Source organism: Microtus pennsylvanicus, chromosome 3 (genome assembly GCF_037038515.1).
Source record: "Microtus pennsylvanicus isolate mMicPen1 chromosome 3, mMicPen1.hap1, whole genome shotgun sequence".
In the NCBI taxonomy this organism is placed as follows: domain Eukaryota; kingdom Metazoa; phylum Chordata; class Mammalia; order Rodentia; family Cricetidae; genus Microtus; species Microtus pennsylvanicus.
Window position 1 is genome coordinate 65,510,062 of NC_134581.1, and position 14,845 is coordinate 65,524,906.

Below are 14,845 nucleotides of genomic sequence, written 5' to 3' on the forward strand. Positions count from 1 at the left end.
TTTAGTCTTGCTACAGAGGATAACTGCTGAAGGATAAAAAGTTGGGTTTATTTGAACATTTAAAAATAAATATGGTTTGCATATGTGTACAAAGTTGGGAGGATAAAACCTGTTTGATTGCTTTTTTTTTCCAATCTAAAAGTTTGAAGTACAGCCTTGTAGGACTGACGTCAGAACCGGTGCTATGGAAAGTACTAACGTGTGTAAATTAGCTCACTGAGCTGGCAAGAGTAAAATCAAGGTGACGGTTCCAAACTAGGATTTTTCATATCTTTGTAGATGATTATTTTATGAAATGTCCCAGTTTTTTATTTTCAAACGTTCTGCTCTAAAATCGCTCCTGCTCCACATGATATTTCCTGTTCTTCCTAACGTGAAACAGAAAGCAGAGTTCTGTGTGTGTTATCCCTGTGCTGGCTAATGTTCAGATACCTCTGTCAGAGTGTGAGCGTGTGCAGCTGCCCGGGAGCCACCGAGGACAGCTGAAGACTTCCCGGCTTGGCCTCCCTCCTTATCGCAGGCAGGCAGTGCTCCCTGTCCCTCTCCCGGAGTGATCAGTCAGTAAGCATAGCTAGGTCAAGAAGACTTAGAAATACTTTCTTTTCAGCTTAGTTGTTACATTTGAGTCTGGGCCCTATTTTCTGCATGATTTCAAACTGGCTCATGATTAAATTAAAATCTTAGTAGAATCCTGTCCTGTAAAGCCATGGCTTCAGCACAGAGCTCTTCATCTGCTCTTAGAACCTTAAGCCAGAGAAACCAGCTCTGTCGAGAAGTGGAAGTGCGCTTTTGGGTGTTTTCACACGGTGATCTTTTCCACTGGAATCAGTCCGAGGGGAATCTCTGGGTGTGCACTCTATGCTGGGCTCTGCTCTAGACCCTGGAGTTGTATCATGAATAAGACAGATAAAACCCACCTTCAGACCATTCCTAAACAACAGAAGGACCAAGTAGCATGGGAGGTAGGAAGTGAGCCCTGGCCTGGGGAGGGAGGGAAGCCTTTTCTAGCTTAAGCCGAGAGGCCTCAGCCCAGACAAGTTTCCATGTGGGCCTCATTAGTTCCTTTAAAACCACAAGTGACAGCACTCAGGTGGTTGAAGCCGGAAGATGACAGTGTGAGGCCAGCCTGAGCTACGGAGTAAGACCGTCTCAAAAACAAAACTATAGTAAAAGGTGGGGGATAGCAGTTACAACTATTCCAAATAGACCATATTTAATACAGTTTTGCCAAATGGTACGGAAATTACTTCTTTCTTAATTTGTGCTAGCATTATTAGACTAGATTAATGAAGTTAAATCATTTTTCTATAAATAATTGTGCTCAAAAATGAATTATTTTGAATCAACTTATAAATGTACCATGGATCCATATATAGGTTATTAATAATCACTAGAAAGTAATGTTAAGATTATATTATGGCCTGTCATAAGTTTCTGAAAACTTATTATATACTCTATTTTTTTTAATTTCCATCTAAAAGTAAAATGACCAAACTTTAAAGTTTAGGTGCAGAATACTTTTGTTTTGGATTGATTTGGTTTTTGTTTATTTTTTTTTGTTTTGTTGGTTTGTTTGTTTGCTTGCTTGCTTGCTTGCTTTTGAGGCAGGGTTTCTCTGTGTAGCAGCCCTGTCTGTCCTGGATTTTAAGGACCCTTACATTCATAGTTTTTTTTTTTTTAATTCTTGCCAGGCATAATGGCATACACCTATAATGCAAGCACTCAAGAGCCTGAATGAAACATGAGGATCACTCATTTGAGTCGAGCCTGGACTCCAACTCCCTACTACCCCCCCCCCAAAAAAAAAAACCTTTTTAAAAGTCTTGTTAGCTTTTGAAGGCAAAATGGTTCATTTGGCTTAGGTTTCAGGTTCGGGTGTACAGTGGTGGTTTGTAGGCAGCACTATTGCCCTGGGCAGTGCTCACAGAGAAGACTTAGTCTCAGCTTTCAAGAATGTGGCCACAGTCTAGTCCTCTGCCATTGTGTCTGTGCCCCAGATAGTTCATGTGGCTGTGACACCAGCCTAGAGGGACCTTGCAGTTCTCTTCAGAGCGTTGGTCTCAACCCAGTTCTCTCTTCTCATACAGGACTTTGCACAGACTCCAAGTCACGTGGATAACGAGTCTTCTTACCCCAAAGGTAGGTCCCTCTGAAACTAAGTTCGGTGTGTAAGTTAGCTAAGTGAACGGGCTTGCATTCCCTTTTCCAGTTAGAGAATTTCTGTGTTGTCTAAAGTATGTGATGTTCAGACATCAAATACTTGAAGAGTAAGAAATCTACTTTATCACCGGAATCTACGGAGGGGCCCCTGGAAATAAAGAAAAGCACAAACCACCTTTCTATCCTTTGCTGGTACAAGGTCTACTGAACGCTGACTAGTAACAGGGAAGCCAGTCATACAGCATGACTACCAGCCCAGACATGTAACTCATGAATGCGTCAGTTCCTAACATGGGCTTCCTGTCCATGTTCAAAATAAAGGTATCCATAACAGTAGCTAGACCGCTAAATTCAAGCACTTGACCTATTTTAATTGAAAATAATTTTACATTGAGGAAAATTAAGATCCAGTTAGCAGAGTTCTGGAAGTAAAGGTTTTGTTCCCATGATCAGGGCTAGAGATGGACGGTTGTCAGCTTTCTGTTTACATTCTTAAATATCCTGCTACCCAGGCTATAATTGAGAAGGACAGTTTGGTCTAATGCTGTTGTGGCAGGATCTCTGCTTAATGAGTTCCAATCTAGACTTTCTCCAAGTCCTCCATTAGTTTGATAGTATTAAATGTTCCCTTAGAACTGGACGTGGTGGCACATGCTTGTAATCCCAGTCCTGGGAGATGGAGTCAAGAGTAAACCTTTCAACGCCACCCTTGGCCAACCTGGGTTACATGCAAACCTATCTCAAAAATAAAATGAAATAGAATATATAATAGTAATTGTTCAGAGGCTCACTCCTACCCAGTAGGATCCTCTGGGGCACCCACCAAGAAACCCCTACTTGGAGACAATTTGGCTGTCATTTAAGAAAAAAAAACTATAGTAAGCAGGTAATGCAAGGTACACAGAAGAAAAGACAACAAAACTGTTACAATATCATGAAAAAATGTGAGGCTTTATTGACTCGGGTGCTCAGGAAAGTAAACAGAAAGTCGTGCAGCTTTCCAGACATTCAAGTCGGCATCACAGTTAGCACCACTGTCTGAGTCCGTGTGCAGGTTCAGTTCTGCCCTCACCCAGCCACCGCCTCTTTCTGTTTTTCTCTCTTTGTTTTTTTAAGCTATTAGGACATGTGAAGGAAATCAGTACAATTGTTTAATTTTTTTGGTCATATGAAAATACTTTTCCAAATATTCTAATGTATTTATTTTTAACTAAGCCACAATATTTTTTGCCAGTATAACTATGTAGACTGTCTTAATTCTTTTTTTTTTCTGCCCTAAAAAAAGATGAGTCACTATTTAAGAGTCCGGGAAGAAAAGTCCCAGAATGAGAAACTGCCTCCCTTCACTTGGCTGAGCATAGCGTGGAGTGGCAGTTCCTTCCTTTGGGGGTGGGGGCACACTCTCTGCCGTCCCTGCTGCATCTGCTCCCAGCATGGTCAGTGACAGGCCATATGGAATGAGGGCTGAAGAGATGTTCTGCAGTTAAGCTCACCTGCTGCCCTTGCCAAAGACCAGAGTTCAATTCCCAGCACCCACGTCAGGCAGTTCGCAACCCCCTGTAACTCTAGCTACAAGGGATCCATTGCCTCTGTCCTCTTAGGGTGCTTCCAGCCCTCGCATATGCAAATGTGCACACACACATACACAAATGTGTGATATAATAATGATATAATATCTTCTGTGAATTACAAGCTAGCTAGGACTACACAATGAGACCTGACCAAAAATAATCAATCTTTATTTTTTAAGGCAACGCTGTACCGAGTATCCAGCTTACACTTTGGTCATGGGCCCCCTTTGTGCTTAGATTAAGTCCTCATAAATTATGTCCAGGCAGCCTCTTGAGTGTGCAAGTAGCTGTGTGTTTCCAGGTTCTCACCACCGAGGGGCAATTTCAGCATTCCGACCTGCTGTCTCTTGACTACACAATGCTTTTGAGGGGGTCGGCAGAGCTGTTGATGCTTACCTTTGCTCTACTAGATAGCTGCTGAATGCCAGATTGAGCACTTCCAAAGTTATGCCTAAATGTATGTTTTTAATTAAGTAGATTATTTCAGGAAAAAGAAGTCAAAATTTAGGCAGGTTTGTGAGTCAGTAAAAGAGCTGGTACTTGTCTGCAGGGTATTGACTTCAGTCCCCAGCACAATAATAATAACAATAATAGTAATAATGATGATGATGTCACCCTTCACATATGGTTGTACCCATTCAAAACTATATGTACATAGCTGCAACCCTGTTACATCTTTTAATAAATATTTCATAATAATATAATATATAGATAATAATCATAAATATATAGGTTAATGTCTGAATGTGTGGCCAAAATACATTTATAACATTTATACTATAGTAGATTGACATAAAGATGAAGCAGACACCTTGTTTACAGAAAATGGAGCAAAATTGACTGGAATACATTGGCTCCTTTTGTGCACTGGTCTCAGAATAAGCTGGTTTCTAAGCCTTCAAAAGTCACTTCTTAGTCTCTTTTCTGTCTCCCTCAGGAAAATTCGGGAACCTCGGGGACTACCTGGAGCTCGCTAACAGATTTCCTCAGCAGGCCTGGGAAGAAGCCCGGCAATTTTTCTTGAAAAAAGAGAAAAAATAAATGTTTTTTAGCTAATTCTATATTTGAGTACCTTTGTTAGTGTTTTACATTGTTTCTTAAGGGCCTCCCGGTGTGTTTATACTCTCCTGCTGCAGATACGCTCCTCTGTGCGCTGTTTATAAAGACTGTACATATTGGACTGTTCTTCCTAATTTTGCAAATTGAGCTTGTTTCATTAATGCACAATATTTTGGAGTTTGTTTACTTCCATACTGTATAATTTGCATTTGTAATATGGGTAAAATTAGACTTAAAAATAGCAAATATTGTAATGTAGTAACACAGTTTTCAGTGTTGACTTTTCACGTTAAAGCTGCACAAATCTGAGAAAGTGTTAAGACAGTTAACCTGCTCTGAGTTTTTCTTCTAAAGCTTAGAGTTGAGACCTGTGTAACTAACACTTTCCATAAGTAAGCCTTGGGACTGTTTGAAATTAGAGTACCTAGTCACTGGTCGGGAACTTCCCTGGGAGAAAGCACTGTGAACTATTAGCTTTGCTAACCTAAATTTAGTGTTCAAAATAAAAAATAATAATAATAATAATGTGGGAGCATCAAGTATTTTCTTAAATGATTTATTTGAAACAACATAAAAATAAAAGAAACAGTGAGGGTGGCCATGTCTTTGAGTATAAGGCAGTCATGGGCACATAGCTAGCTCTGTCTGGGCCAGGCCGCGGGGACAGGGTAGGGGTTGAGGGTCTCCTCCTTAAGTGGTCCTCTGCTGAGCCTGAGTGGCATTGCTGATAATTACCAAGAAAGACCTGGCTGTGGAGATTTACCCGAAAACCTAAAATTGGTCACAGGAAGCTGAACACAAGAATCTTACCTTCAAACAAACAAACAAACAAAAAATACTTACCTAATATTCCGGGCACTTCTTTTTGGAACCTCACGGCGCTGCAGTTATGTGTGTTCAATTTTTTACTGTTTTACAAATCGAAAGAAAATAAAGAGGTGGGATGTAAACCATGCGGAGCATCTCTGTGGGCGCTCCTGCGGAGGACTCGACACACCCCATCTCCGGAGAGGGAGGGCTGGAGCCGGTGGAGGGCGTCCCCGCAGCCGTGGGGAATCAAGTTTATAAGGTTCCCTGCGAGGTGCTTCGCGATGGAATATACCTCTTATCTGGTGGGAAATTTGCCAAAAAGCCGTAAATAATCGAGACAGCAGTGATTAACCTCCCAAAGCTCTACCAGAATTCGCAATTAAAGTTGTAATCGAATGGTCCCGTTGCCCCTCTGTGTGAAGCGCCCGATAAAGTCACAGAGCCAGCGGCTTCCTTCTGGGGCCAGGGCGCCGCTGGCCCCAAGTCTAGAGAGTCTAGAATTCGAACCCGACTTGGAAAAGGTGCTCAGAGCCCAGGAGCAGCGACATTTACAACCAAAATACGTACCTGGGGTGACAAAATTTCTCCCAATCACTGCAGAACCAGCCCTTTTGAAAGCCCAAGGGCACATCAGAGCTTCGGACCTACGGAGGAGTCCTCAGCCACAGCTGCCCCCCCCCCCCTGCCGCCAGACTCTAGCTGGTGGGCCCTGTGACCTTGAATCTGGAGGCCTCAGTGAGTCCTAGGTCAAGCCCTGGCCTTAACCTTAACTTCTTTGTTCCTCAGATTCTTGCAGCTGTGAAAAACACCTGCATCTTTCCTGGTGGATGTCAAAAAGGACATTGTCCTCTAGGTCTCCAGTCTTCCCTCATCTCAACCCCCCAACACACACACACACACACACACACACACACACACACACACACACACACACACACACACCAGTGCCCCGGCTCAGCCTCCGTAGGCACACACCTCATTTACATATCCAGCTTCCCAGCTAGCAAACTCTCACTCAGCCCACCCCCAGATGCTGACCTTCTCGACCAGAGGAGGGTCCTGTGGTCAAAGGCTGGACCCACCTAGCATTCCTGTTCGACTGGGGATTGCTGCTAAAGGCACAAAGGAGCTGGGACCTGGAGTTGCCCAGCCCCACATCTGGATCTGAGTGGAGGACTTCCTCGTGCCCTTTCTTGCTCCCATCGCTGCTCTCAACCTAGCTCTGTTTATCTGCATTTTCTATGCACAGTCTCCATCAACAAGGTGCTAGCCTGTAATTGGTCACACAATCCTCATTATAGCACTGAATCTCCGTATTTTAAAGAAAGTTTACTTTTACGTCAATCAGGCCCACGGTTAAAAGCCTCTAATCTTCCCAGCATCAGCTTAATAAACTGAATTTCCTGCTTTTATCGCAGCTCCGTTGGGGACTGACTTCTCTACAAATACTTTTACCCGTCCTTCCCCGTCCTTTGTTTTCTCCCCCCAGCAGGCTTCTATTCTGCCTGGCCCTTTGGTGAGCACTAACTTCCACCTTGGCAGAGAAAGCCTACCTCTAGGCAAAAGTGGCAGAGTCTCACGTTTTTGAAGGGCAGAGTTAGAACAATGTGTCACTTAAACCCGCTCTTCCCAGCTCTGGCAAGCTTGAGCTTTAACTACTCCATATTCAAAAGAGAAACACTGGTGTCGGTCCCAGTCGTTCAGAACACTGCCACAAGGACTCTGAAGTTCCCAGAATTGTGTGGCCTTACAAAATTGTGTAGCCAAAAATTTGTCTGTCTCTGGGATGTTTTTCCTGCCACCATTTCCCAGAGCTCAGCAAATAATTAGTTAAATCTTCTGAGAAAAAAAATCTTATTCTGAAGTGAATCACTTTAAATAAGCCTCTTTTTTTCATCCATAGTCTCTTCCCTTGAACCAAGGTTTTACTACTCTTAATAAACATTAGCAGAAGGCACAAAAGTTGTAATTGTCACAGGTAATTTAATTTACCAGGAAATCCCTACTTCATTACAGAAGATGTTTAAAGATGACCTGGGAACCAGTAAAATGGATATTTATTCATGTAACTAACTGTAGATCTGATACTTTGCCAAGGACATGCAAGTTTATCCCCTGGGAACTTGAGAGCACCACACGCTCCTTTGGGTAATGAGAGAAAACGTTTGTGATGTCTCATACAACTTACTGCACAGTGACCACTGTTACCTGGGTAATTTCCCAAGGTAGTAAAAGGCACGCACCAGTGTTGAAGTCAAATGTTTGTTTCAGCTTTGAACGATGAGGGGAAATATCGCAGTAACTAGGTATGTAGATGTTTGTAAAATACTGCATGCACCCAGTCAAGCAAAAATTTAGCACTTATAATGAAATTCCCTAAGGGCCCGTTCCTTTTTAATAAAAAAAGTAAAAACCCAATATTTTGATAATCTAAAGTTTCCGAAAATAAGATTTAGCGAAGTTTTGTTTCCTATCCAATAGCCAGCCAGATGCAAAACGGAGGAATCTGTATTTCTGCTTAGGAGGGAATGGTCTAAGTTCGGGGAATGACGCCTCAAAGAACCAGCCTTGAGAGGTAAAGCTGGCCCTGATTAACGTGTGTGTGTGTGTGTGTGTGTGTGTGTGTGTGTGTGTGTGTGTGTGTGTGTGTGTGCGCGCGCGCGCGCGCGCGCGCGCGCGTTTATATATTATCTCTACATTTGCAGACTATTTCCTAAATCTCCAAGAAAGGGAATGCCCCGCCCCTTTTCTAAGTGCTAGCATCACCTTGACTTTCAGGAAGTGAACTATAAATGTAGTTCAATTTTCCCACCTCTTCTCATTTTGTTTAATTGCCAGGAAGCCTTCCACCCCTAATTGGTGCTGTGGGGTGGATGGGTGTGAAACTGCTGTACGGCCCAAGCGGCTGCTTGGGGGCGGGGGAGGGGGGGCGCTCTACTCCTCTATCCCGAAGGCAGCTGCCTTTTGAGTACATTTGTCCCCAATCCCTACCTATACACTAGGATGGTTATTTGTCCCCTACCCCGAAAGTGCTCTGCACGCCTTCAAAAAACAAAACCTGGACATAGAGGGACGCCCTGTGGGATATCTAACTGTGGGAACTAGAAAAGAGAAATGTCAGATTGTTGCAGGATTGGCAGGTTGGCTGATAGAGGCAGCTTTCCAAATCAGCCAAGGGAGGACAGGAGGCTGGCTTTGGGAAAGAACTGTCCTAGACTGCCAAAGGGTTAAATATTTGTAGAGGGTAAAACCTGAGCCTGCCGGGATTTTTTTTCCCTTCTGCTTGCCTGGGGCGGCCTGCTGGAGATTCAGTATCTCTTGGTTATTTCCTGCGATCTCTAAAGCCAGTTTTCAAGAAAACAAGTCGCAGGGGTTTGAAATGTCACACCAAGTGACCTGGGCACGACATATCCAGGGGCCATCCCCCGCCCCCTCCATTTCGGGCCTGGAAAGAAAATAAACCAAGGACACGCCAGACTGGTTCTGGGTGGACTTATTTTCTCCTGCGCCGCGATCCTAGCGGGGGCTTGTTGTGGCTCCTTCAGTGTATCGCTTGCAGGTGATGCCAAACGTAGATAAGGAGCCGCCCCGGCCTTCTCCTCTGTCTAGACAGGGGAATTAATAAATGCAGCGAGATTGATCACGTCGCGCATCCACTCTGGGGACAGCTCGTAGGACGCGTCGCAGAGCCCAGGGGCGCAAGGTGGGCTTCGCGCCCCACCCAAACCCATCACCCCACAACTGGACACGGGTCTCCAGGCGCCCACGCCTCTGGTGCAGAGCCTTGCAGAACCGCCTGAAGGCTCGCACCGCACCCGAACCGCCCCGCCCCGGCCCGCTGGCACCCAATAAATGTCGGGCCCGCCCTGTAGGTGCCCAATCCCCGCCGGGCACGCCCGTCGGCGTCCAATCAGCGTCCGGCCCGCCCGTGGGGCACCGACTGCACCGCAGCACGAGGGCGGGTGAAGCGGGTGAAGCTGAAACTTCCCTTGAGGCCCACTTGCGAAGTGGCGTTGTCTGGCTCCCCGGGCGCCAACAGCACACAGGAGCGGCATGGCATCGGGTTGTTTTTTATTAAGATCAAAATATTCATCCCACTATTCGCCTCACAATAAATAACAATAACTTACGTTTGTTCGGCAAAGGCTCTCACTGTCCTCCGTCGACTGATAATTTAAAACATTTTTTTAAAGATAGTCTGGTTTCTACTTTGTCCGGCAGTCATGCGCTCTCGGGGTTGTGTCAGTTCCTTGGAGTTGTCCCGTCCTCCTCACCGTCAGGGCCGGTGCAAAGCATAGGGTCAGCGCAGGTGCGTCCGGAGCAGCTCCCACGAGGGAGGGCAGGTCCCTGTAGGGCCTCACGCAGAGGTGGGTTCCTGGGCGAGTGTGGCACGGAGAGGCAGAGTGGCAGCTCCCCACGCAGCGCGGGAGAGCCGAGGGCGGAGCTAACCCAGAAAGTCCCAAATTCTATTTCAAAAAAAACAAAAAAGTCCTGGGAGCAGCAGTCTCCAGTCTCGGCGGCGGGGCAGGCTGCGTCCTGCTCTTCTGGTTGTCCTGTCGTTGTCGTCGCCTGCCTCTGCCCCCCCTCGCTTTAAATAACAACAATAATTACAAGGGCCAGAGAGTTTTCGGAGCTGGAATGGCCTGAGCATGGGTGAGTCTCATGCAGGGAGCATGCGAGGTCCGCGGGCTGGCAGCTAGGGGTCCCTGCTCACGTCTCCACGGGACTCGGCACCATACTGTTGGGGGTGTCCGGGAGCTGTGAGGACAGAGAGGTCACGTCGCTGCCGGAGGAGTTGCCTAGGGAGCCAGACTCTGAGAAGGAGACCTGGGAGGGCAGAGACACCAGGGTAGAACAAGTGTGTACACGCCCGAGCCGGTGATCCTGGGTCACCTGCTCAGAGACCCTGCGTGTTCCCAGCAGACAAGTCGCCAGCTGAGTAAATCCTGAGGAGAGGGATGCCAGGTCCTCCAGTGACACAGGGGGATTTGGGCGGGTGAGGGAGAGACATTAAAACCAGGTTTAGTGTCAGCAGTGAGGCCCAACAGCCTTTCCCCATTGCCAGTTCTGTCCCGGACCCCTTGTCCCAACGCAAAGTCCCCTCCACTCCACTCCCACTGGGCAGTTAGCGCAGGGCCTCACCAGCTGTTGAAAAGCGGGTTGGTCCAGGTCACTCTGGAGTGCGAACTCGCTGAGCGCTTTCCAAGGCGGCTGGTATGTCTGCACCTCCACTGCGCTGCCCTGCACCGCGTTCTCATGGCGGATGGGGCTGCCCGCCACCAGGGGCGTCCCAGTCAGTCCCTGGAGGCTCTAAGGGGCAAGCGGACGGCACAAGGCATTAGAGTTAGGTCTTGGCTTTTGCACCACTTTTCGAGCATGGAGCCCCAGGTTCTGGAGACCGACTTGGAGACCGCATTGGTGTGAGGAGGCACACTTGACTGCACACCTCCGCAGTGGAGATACCCTAGGGCCCACAAATCCGCCAACCGCTTCACTACTATGAGCCAAACACCAGGCAGGGGAAACGGAAGCTTTTACGCCCTTTCATAGCCAAGCATACAAAGGGGGGGATCTTCGGATCCTGACAAAGAAAATTACACCTGGCAATCCGTGGCTAGGACTCCTTGTCTAGGGCCCCTCGACTCTGGGCTGTCGCTGGCACAAGACACCACCACCAGCCACCGCAACTTGAAGGCTAAGGCCAGCCTTTCCTTGTAATGCCAGGCTGCGTGGAGAGTCCAGTTCCGCCTAGGTCTCCCCAGAAAGAGGCCTCCGGAATGCCTCGGTGGCCACCGCCCGCCTCCCCGCCACCGCCAGCACCTCACCGCCTTGTCGCTGTGCTGCTGCTGCTGTAGCTGTTTCATGAGAATGGACTTCTTCTTGTCCTTGCAACGCTTGTTCTGGAACCACACGCGGATGACCCGTGGGCTCAGGCCCGTCATCTCCACTAGCTGCTCCTTCATGAGCGCGTCGGGCCGCGGGTTAGCGGCGTAGCAGGTCCTCAGGGTGTGCAGCTGCTTCTCGTTGAGCACAGTCCGCACCCTGGTAGTCTTCTCTGCCTGCTTGTGCACGTGCGTGCGCAGCGAGGGCTGCCGTCCGGACCCGGTGTCTGCAGGGACCGAGAGAAGCAGGAGGTCGGATGGGTCGCCAGTCATGCTCCCCAAGATTTCGTTTCCCTTTTATTCCGTTCATTTGGTTATTTTTCATTTCTCTCTCCATCCGTTCGCCTTACCCAAAAGGAGTATGCTTTTTGTTCTGTCCCTGGCTCCCAAGCCCGACTGCCTCTCAGCGATCTCCCGGAGTCCTGCAGGACTCTGGAGTTCTGCTTTAGGCCGCTGCGCTTACTAGCAGACCCTAGGAAAACCCAACTGCGCCCAGCTGGACCAGCGAAGCCCTGTGTAAGAAGGTGGGGTTTTAGAGGAAGAGGTAGAAATGGCAGTGCGACTCCGGAGGGGAAAGGGAAGAGTCCGGGGCTTGGGACCCAGCACAACTCCCAGACTGAAAAACTCGTCTGTTCCTAAAGGCCTGCTTCGGCCCGTCTCGCCGTTCGGAACACTCTGGAACACCGAAGAATCCGACTTGAGACAGCGAAGGCCTTCTGGGTACAGAATGGTTCCTTCCTGGCTGTCTGCCCTGGAGCTTCAGCCCGGAGATTGTCCCCTTCGCTCGGGTTCCCTCTGCCCAGTGGCTGGTGCCACTCACACCCACCTGGAACAGCCTTAAGCCTACATTTTCACAACAAAGGGAGCCCCTGGGCGATCTCCAGAAGGGGTTCATGAACACAACTCCACTGTGTCGCGTCCAACCCGGTCTACACGTCCACTGGAGATTAGCTGCACTGTTTACATTGATGTCCCCTCTAGGCATTTCTAGGTCTGGGTAAACATTTACAAATAGCCCACCCAGACCAATTTCCTCTTTCCACAGTGTGGAAACGAAGAAACAGAGAGGGGTGGAGCCCTGGGGCCACACAGTCTGGAGAGCCAGGGTCTGTGCCTCAGACTTCTTGGCTTCCTGGAGCTGGGGTCTCTGTGACACTCTCTCCACCTGTTTCTGGCCAACACCCAGTCTGAGCAACTCCTAGTTAGGACGCCAATCGTCCTAGCTGGACCTCAAAACAAGAACACAGGCCCCTCTTTTACAAGGCTGGCCTTCTCCGGTAGGCTCCAGGCCGGATATCATCTTTTCTCCCTGACGATAACCTGTTCTTTAAAGGAATTCTAAACAAACCCAAACAAGCTCCACTCTCCGGATCCTAGCATCGTGTCCTACAGGGTACGGACCACGGAGAACACAACCCCCGAAGCTCAGGCTCACACACTTCCAATTCCCCACCCCAGATACACACGGCCGGATTCCCAGCGCCAGGGCCTCTCACACCAGCTTCCCGTCGGAAGCTCGGCGGCCGGCTATACACTCGCACATCCCACCGACGCGGTGCTGCTACGCGGACCAGGAGAGCGGCTTACCTGGCAGATGCAGGCCGCGGGCGCCGGGGAGCGGGCCGGGGCTACGCGGGCTGCCGGCCGCAGCGCGCTCCAGCAGGAGGCCGTGGTCGGCTCGGCAGAGCAGCTCGTGCTCCCGCAGCGAGAACTCATCTCCCGGCAGCAGCTGGCGGCTGCACACGGAGCAGCGGAAGCACTCGATGTGGTACACGCTGTCCCGCGCCCGCATCACCAGGTCGCTGCTGCTGAAGCCCACCTGGCACTGGGCGCACTTGATGCCGAACAGCCTGCGGGCCCGGGCGCGGCGGGCGTCAGCGCGGGGGACCCGGGCCCGGGCCGCGCAGCCGTGTCCCCCAGCCCACGGGAGCCGAACCCGAGGTCCCGCCAGCTCACCTGACATAGTCCCGCTTGCAGTAGGTTTTCCCGTCTCTCACGAAGCACGTGCACGTCTCGTCCAGGTACTGGCTGCACTCGGCGCACTTTAGGCAGGCGGCGTGCCACTCGAGGTCGGGCGACACCCGAAGGATAAACTGGTCGTGGATCTGACTCCCGCAGCCCACGCACATGGCCGTCCCGGGCTTCTCTGGCGGGGAAGGGCGCAGGGCCCGTGTCAGGCCTGACTGCCGACCCTGGCCGGCCTTGGCCGCTGCATCCCCAACCCAACCCTCTCTCGCTCTCTCGCTCTCCCTCTCTTACTCTTAGAAGTGCGACCACAAGGGAACGGAAAGCTTTCGAAAGGTCCAGAAAATAGGAAACGAAAACAACACAATCTCCTGACATTTCCGTTATCACGGTCTTTGAACGGGCGCGTCGTATCGGTCCAGATACAGACAGAACTAACGGGAGGCGGACGACAGCACAGTGACACCGGGGAGCCCCGGACGCCTCCGCGTCCACACTGGAGGCCAAGCCCGGATTTCCGCCCGCTCACAACGACTCCCTCCAATCCCAACATCCACACCGCAGCTTTCAGCGCGGTCCCCGCTCAGCTTCTTCGACAGATCTTAAACACAGCGCAGATCAAGCGACTGAAATCTCTCTAGCTTCGAAAGACCGAAAGACAAGCAAACAGAAAAAAAAATCCCATCTCCCTAAGTCAAACCTAATCGTCCTATCAGAAAAGAGAAAGAATTCACAGTCTTGGGGTCAGTTCAGCCGGCTTGGGAAATAAAGTCTAATTATAAAATAAAACAACAGGATTCCAAAGGATAAACACTGCTACAAGCAAAATGCATTGGTTTTTTTCTTTATTCTCCCAAGTATTTTGTCAAATAGAAGCCACTTGTAGAATCCGCTAAACATTCTTCTGCATTGGAAATGTTGCATATTAAACACGCATACACACCCACACACACAGAAAGACTTACTCTTGGAATGATCCCCCATAGCACCCAGAAAAGGATAATGAAAAATAATATCCACCATGCAGAGAGAGATGTACGCAAAGCGTGCGGCCAGGGGCTGAAGGACCAGGGTCGCGCGCCCAGCCTCTGCTCTTTGCTAACTAACTCCTGCCCCGCGGAGTTGAAGGGGCGATTCCGCACCGGCCCGCACGCAGCATGACGTCAGCACGCACTCGCCCGGGCCGGAGCTGGAGGCGGGACCTGTAGCGTCGTCACCCGGCTCCCCTACAGCCGCGGGGACCGCGGGGGAGGTGATGGGGACCCAGAGGGTGGGCTTGGGTAGCGCCGGGAGATTGGCCGCGAGGAAGTGGGCCAGTCCTGATTGGCCGGGAATGAACAATGGAGCACAGCCCCCTCCTCCCTGAAACCTTCCAGGATCCGCTCTGCGGCCCCGGGT

The 14,845-nt window shown here is 49.5% G+C and overlaps 2 protein-coding genes across 3 annotated transcripts in view; one reads left to right on the plus strand and one right to left on the minus strand.

Moving 5' to 3' along the window:
- Nucleotides 1-5,327, plus strand: part of Scaper (S-phase cyclin A associated protein in the ER) — a 329,952-nt gene extending 324,625 nt beyond the window's left edge. Inside the window, exons 31-32 of one of the 2 annotated variants that reach the window (XM_075965840.1) lie at nt 2,088-2,139; nt 4,669-5,327. In XM_075965840.1, coding sequence (XP_075821955.1) covers nt 2,088-2,139; nt 4,669-4,772 — 156 coding nt within the window. In that variant the 3' untranslated portion in view covers nt 4,773-5,327. The remainder of the gene's footprint in view (nt 1-2,087; nt 2,140-4,668) is intronic. The other variant, XM_075965839.1, reaches the window with a different exon arrangement.
- A 4,390-nt stretch (nt 5,328-9,717) lies between these two features.
- On the minus strand, nt 9,718-14,470 carry Isl2 (ISL LIM homeobox 2). Its single transcript, XM_075967784.1, has 6 exons — nt 14,413-14,470; nt 13,439-13,628; nt 13,070-13,332; nt 11,426-11,709; nt 10,743-10,910; nt 9,718-10,427 (listed from the first exon to the last, which is right to left on the minus strand). Exons 1-6 carry the CDS (start codon nt 14,468-14,470, stop codon nt 10,311-10,313), a joined length of 1,080 nt encoding a protein of 359 aa, XP_075823899.1. The 3' UTR covers nt 9,718-10,310.
- Between the last annotated feature and the right edge of the window lie 375 nt (nt 14,471-14,845).

Coding starts and splice junctions, on each gene's coding strand:
- Isl2 (XM_075967784.1), bottom strand. CDS start 14,470: ATGGTGGATATTATTTTTCATTATCCTTTTCTGGGTGCTATGGGGGAT. Junction 13,333..13,438: donor TGCAAGCGGGACTATGTCAG/GTGAGCTGGCGG, acceptor CCGGGCCCGCAG/GCTGTTCGGCATCAAGTGCG. Junction 10,428..10,742: donor AACCCGCTTTTCAACAGCTG/GTGAGGCCCTGC, acceptor CTGCCCTCCCAG/GTCTCCTTCTCAGAGTCTGG.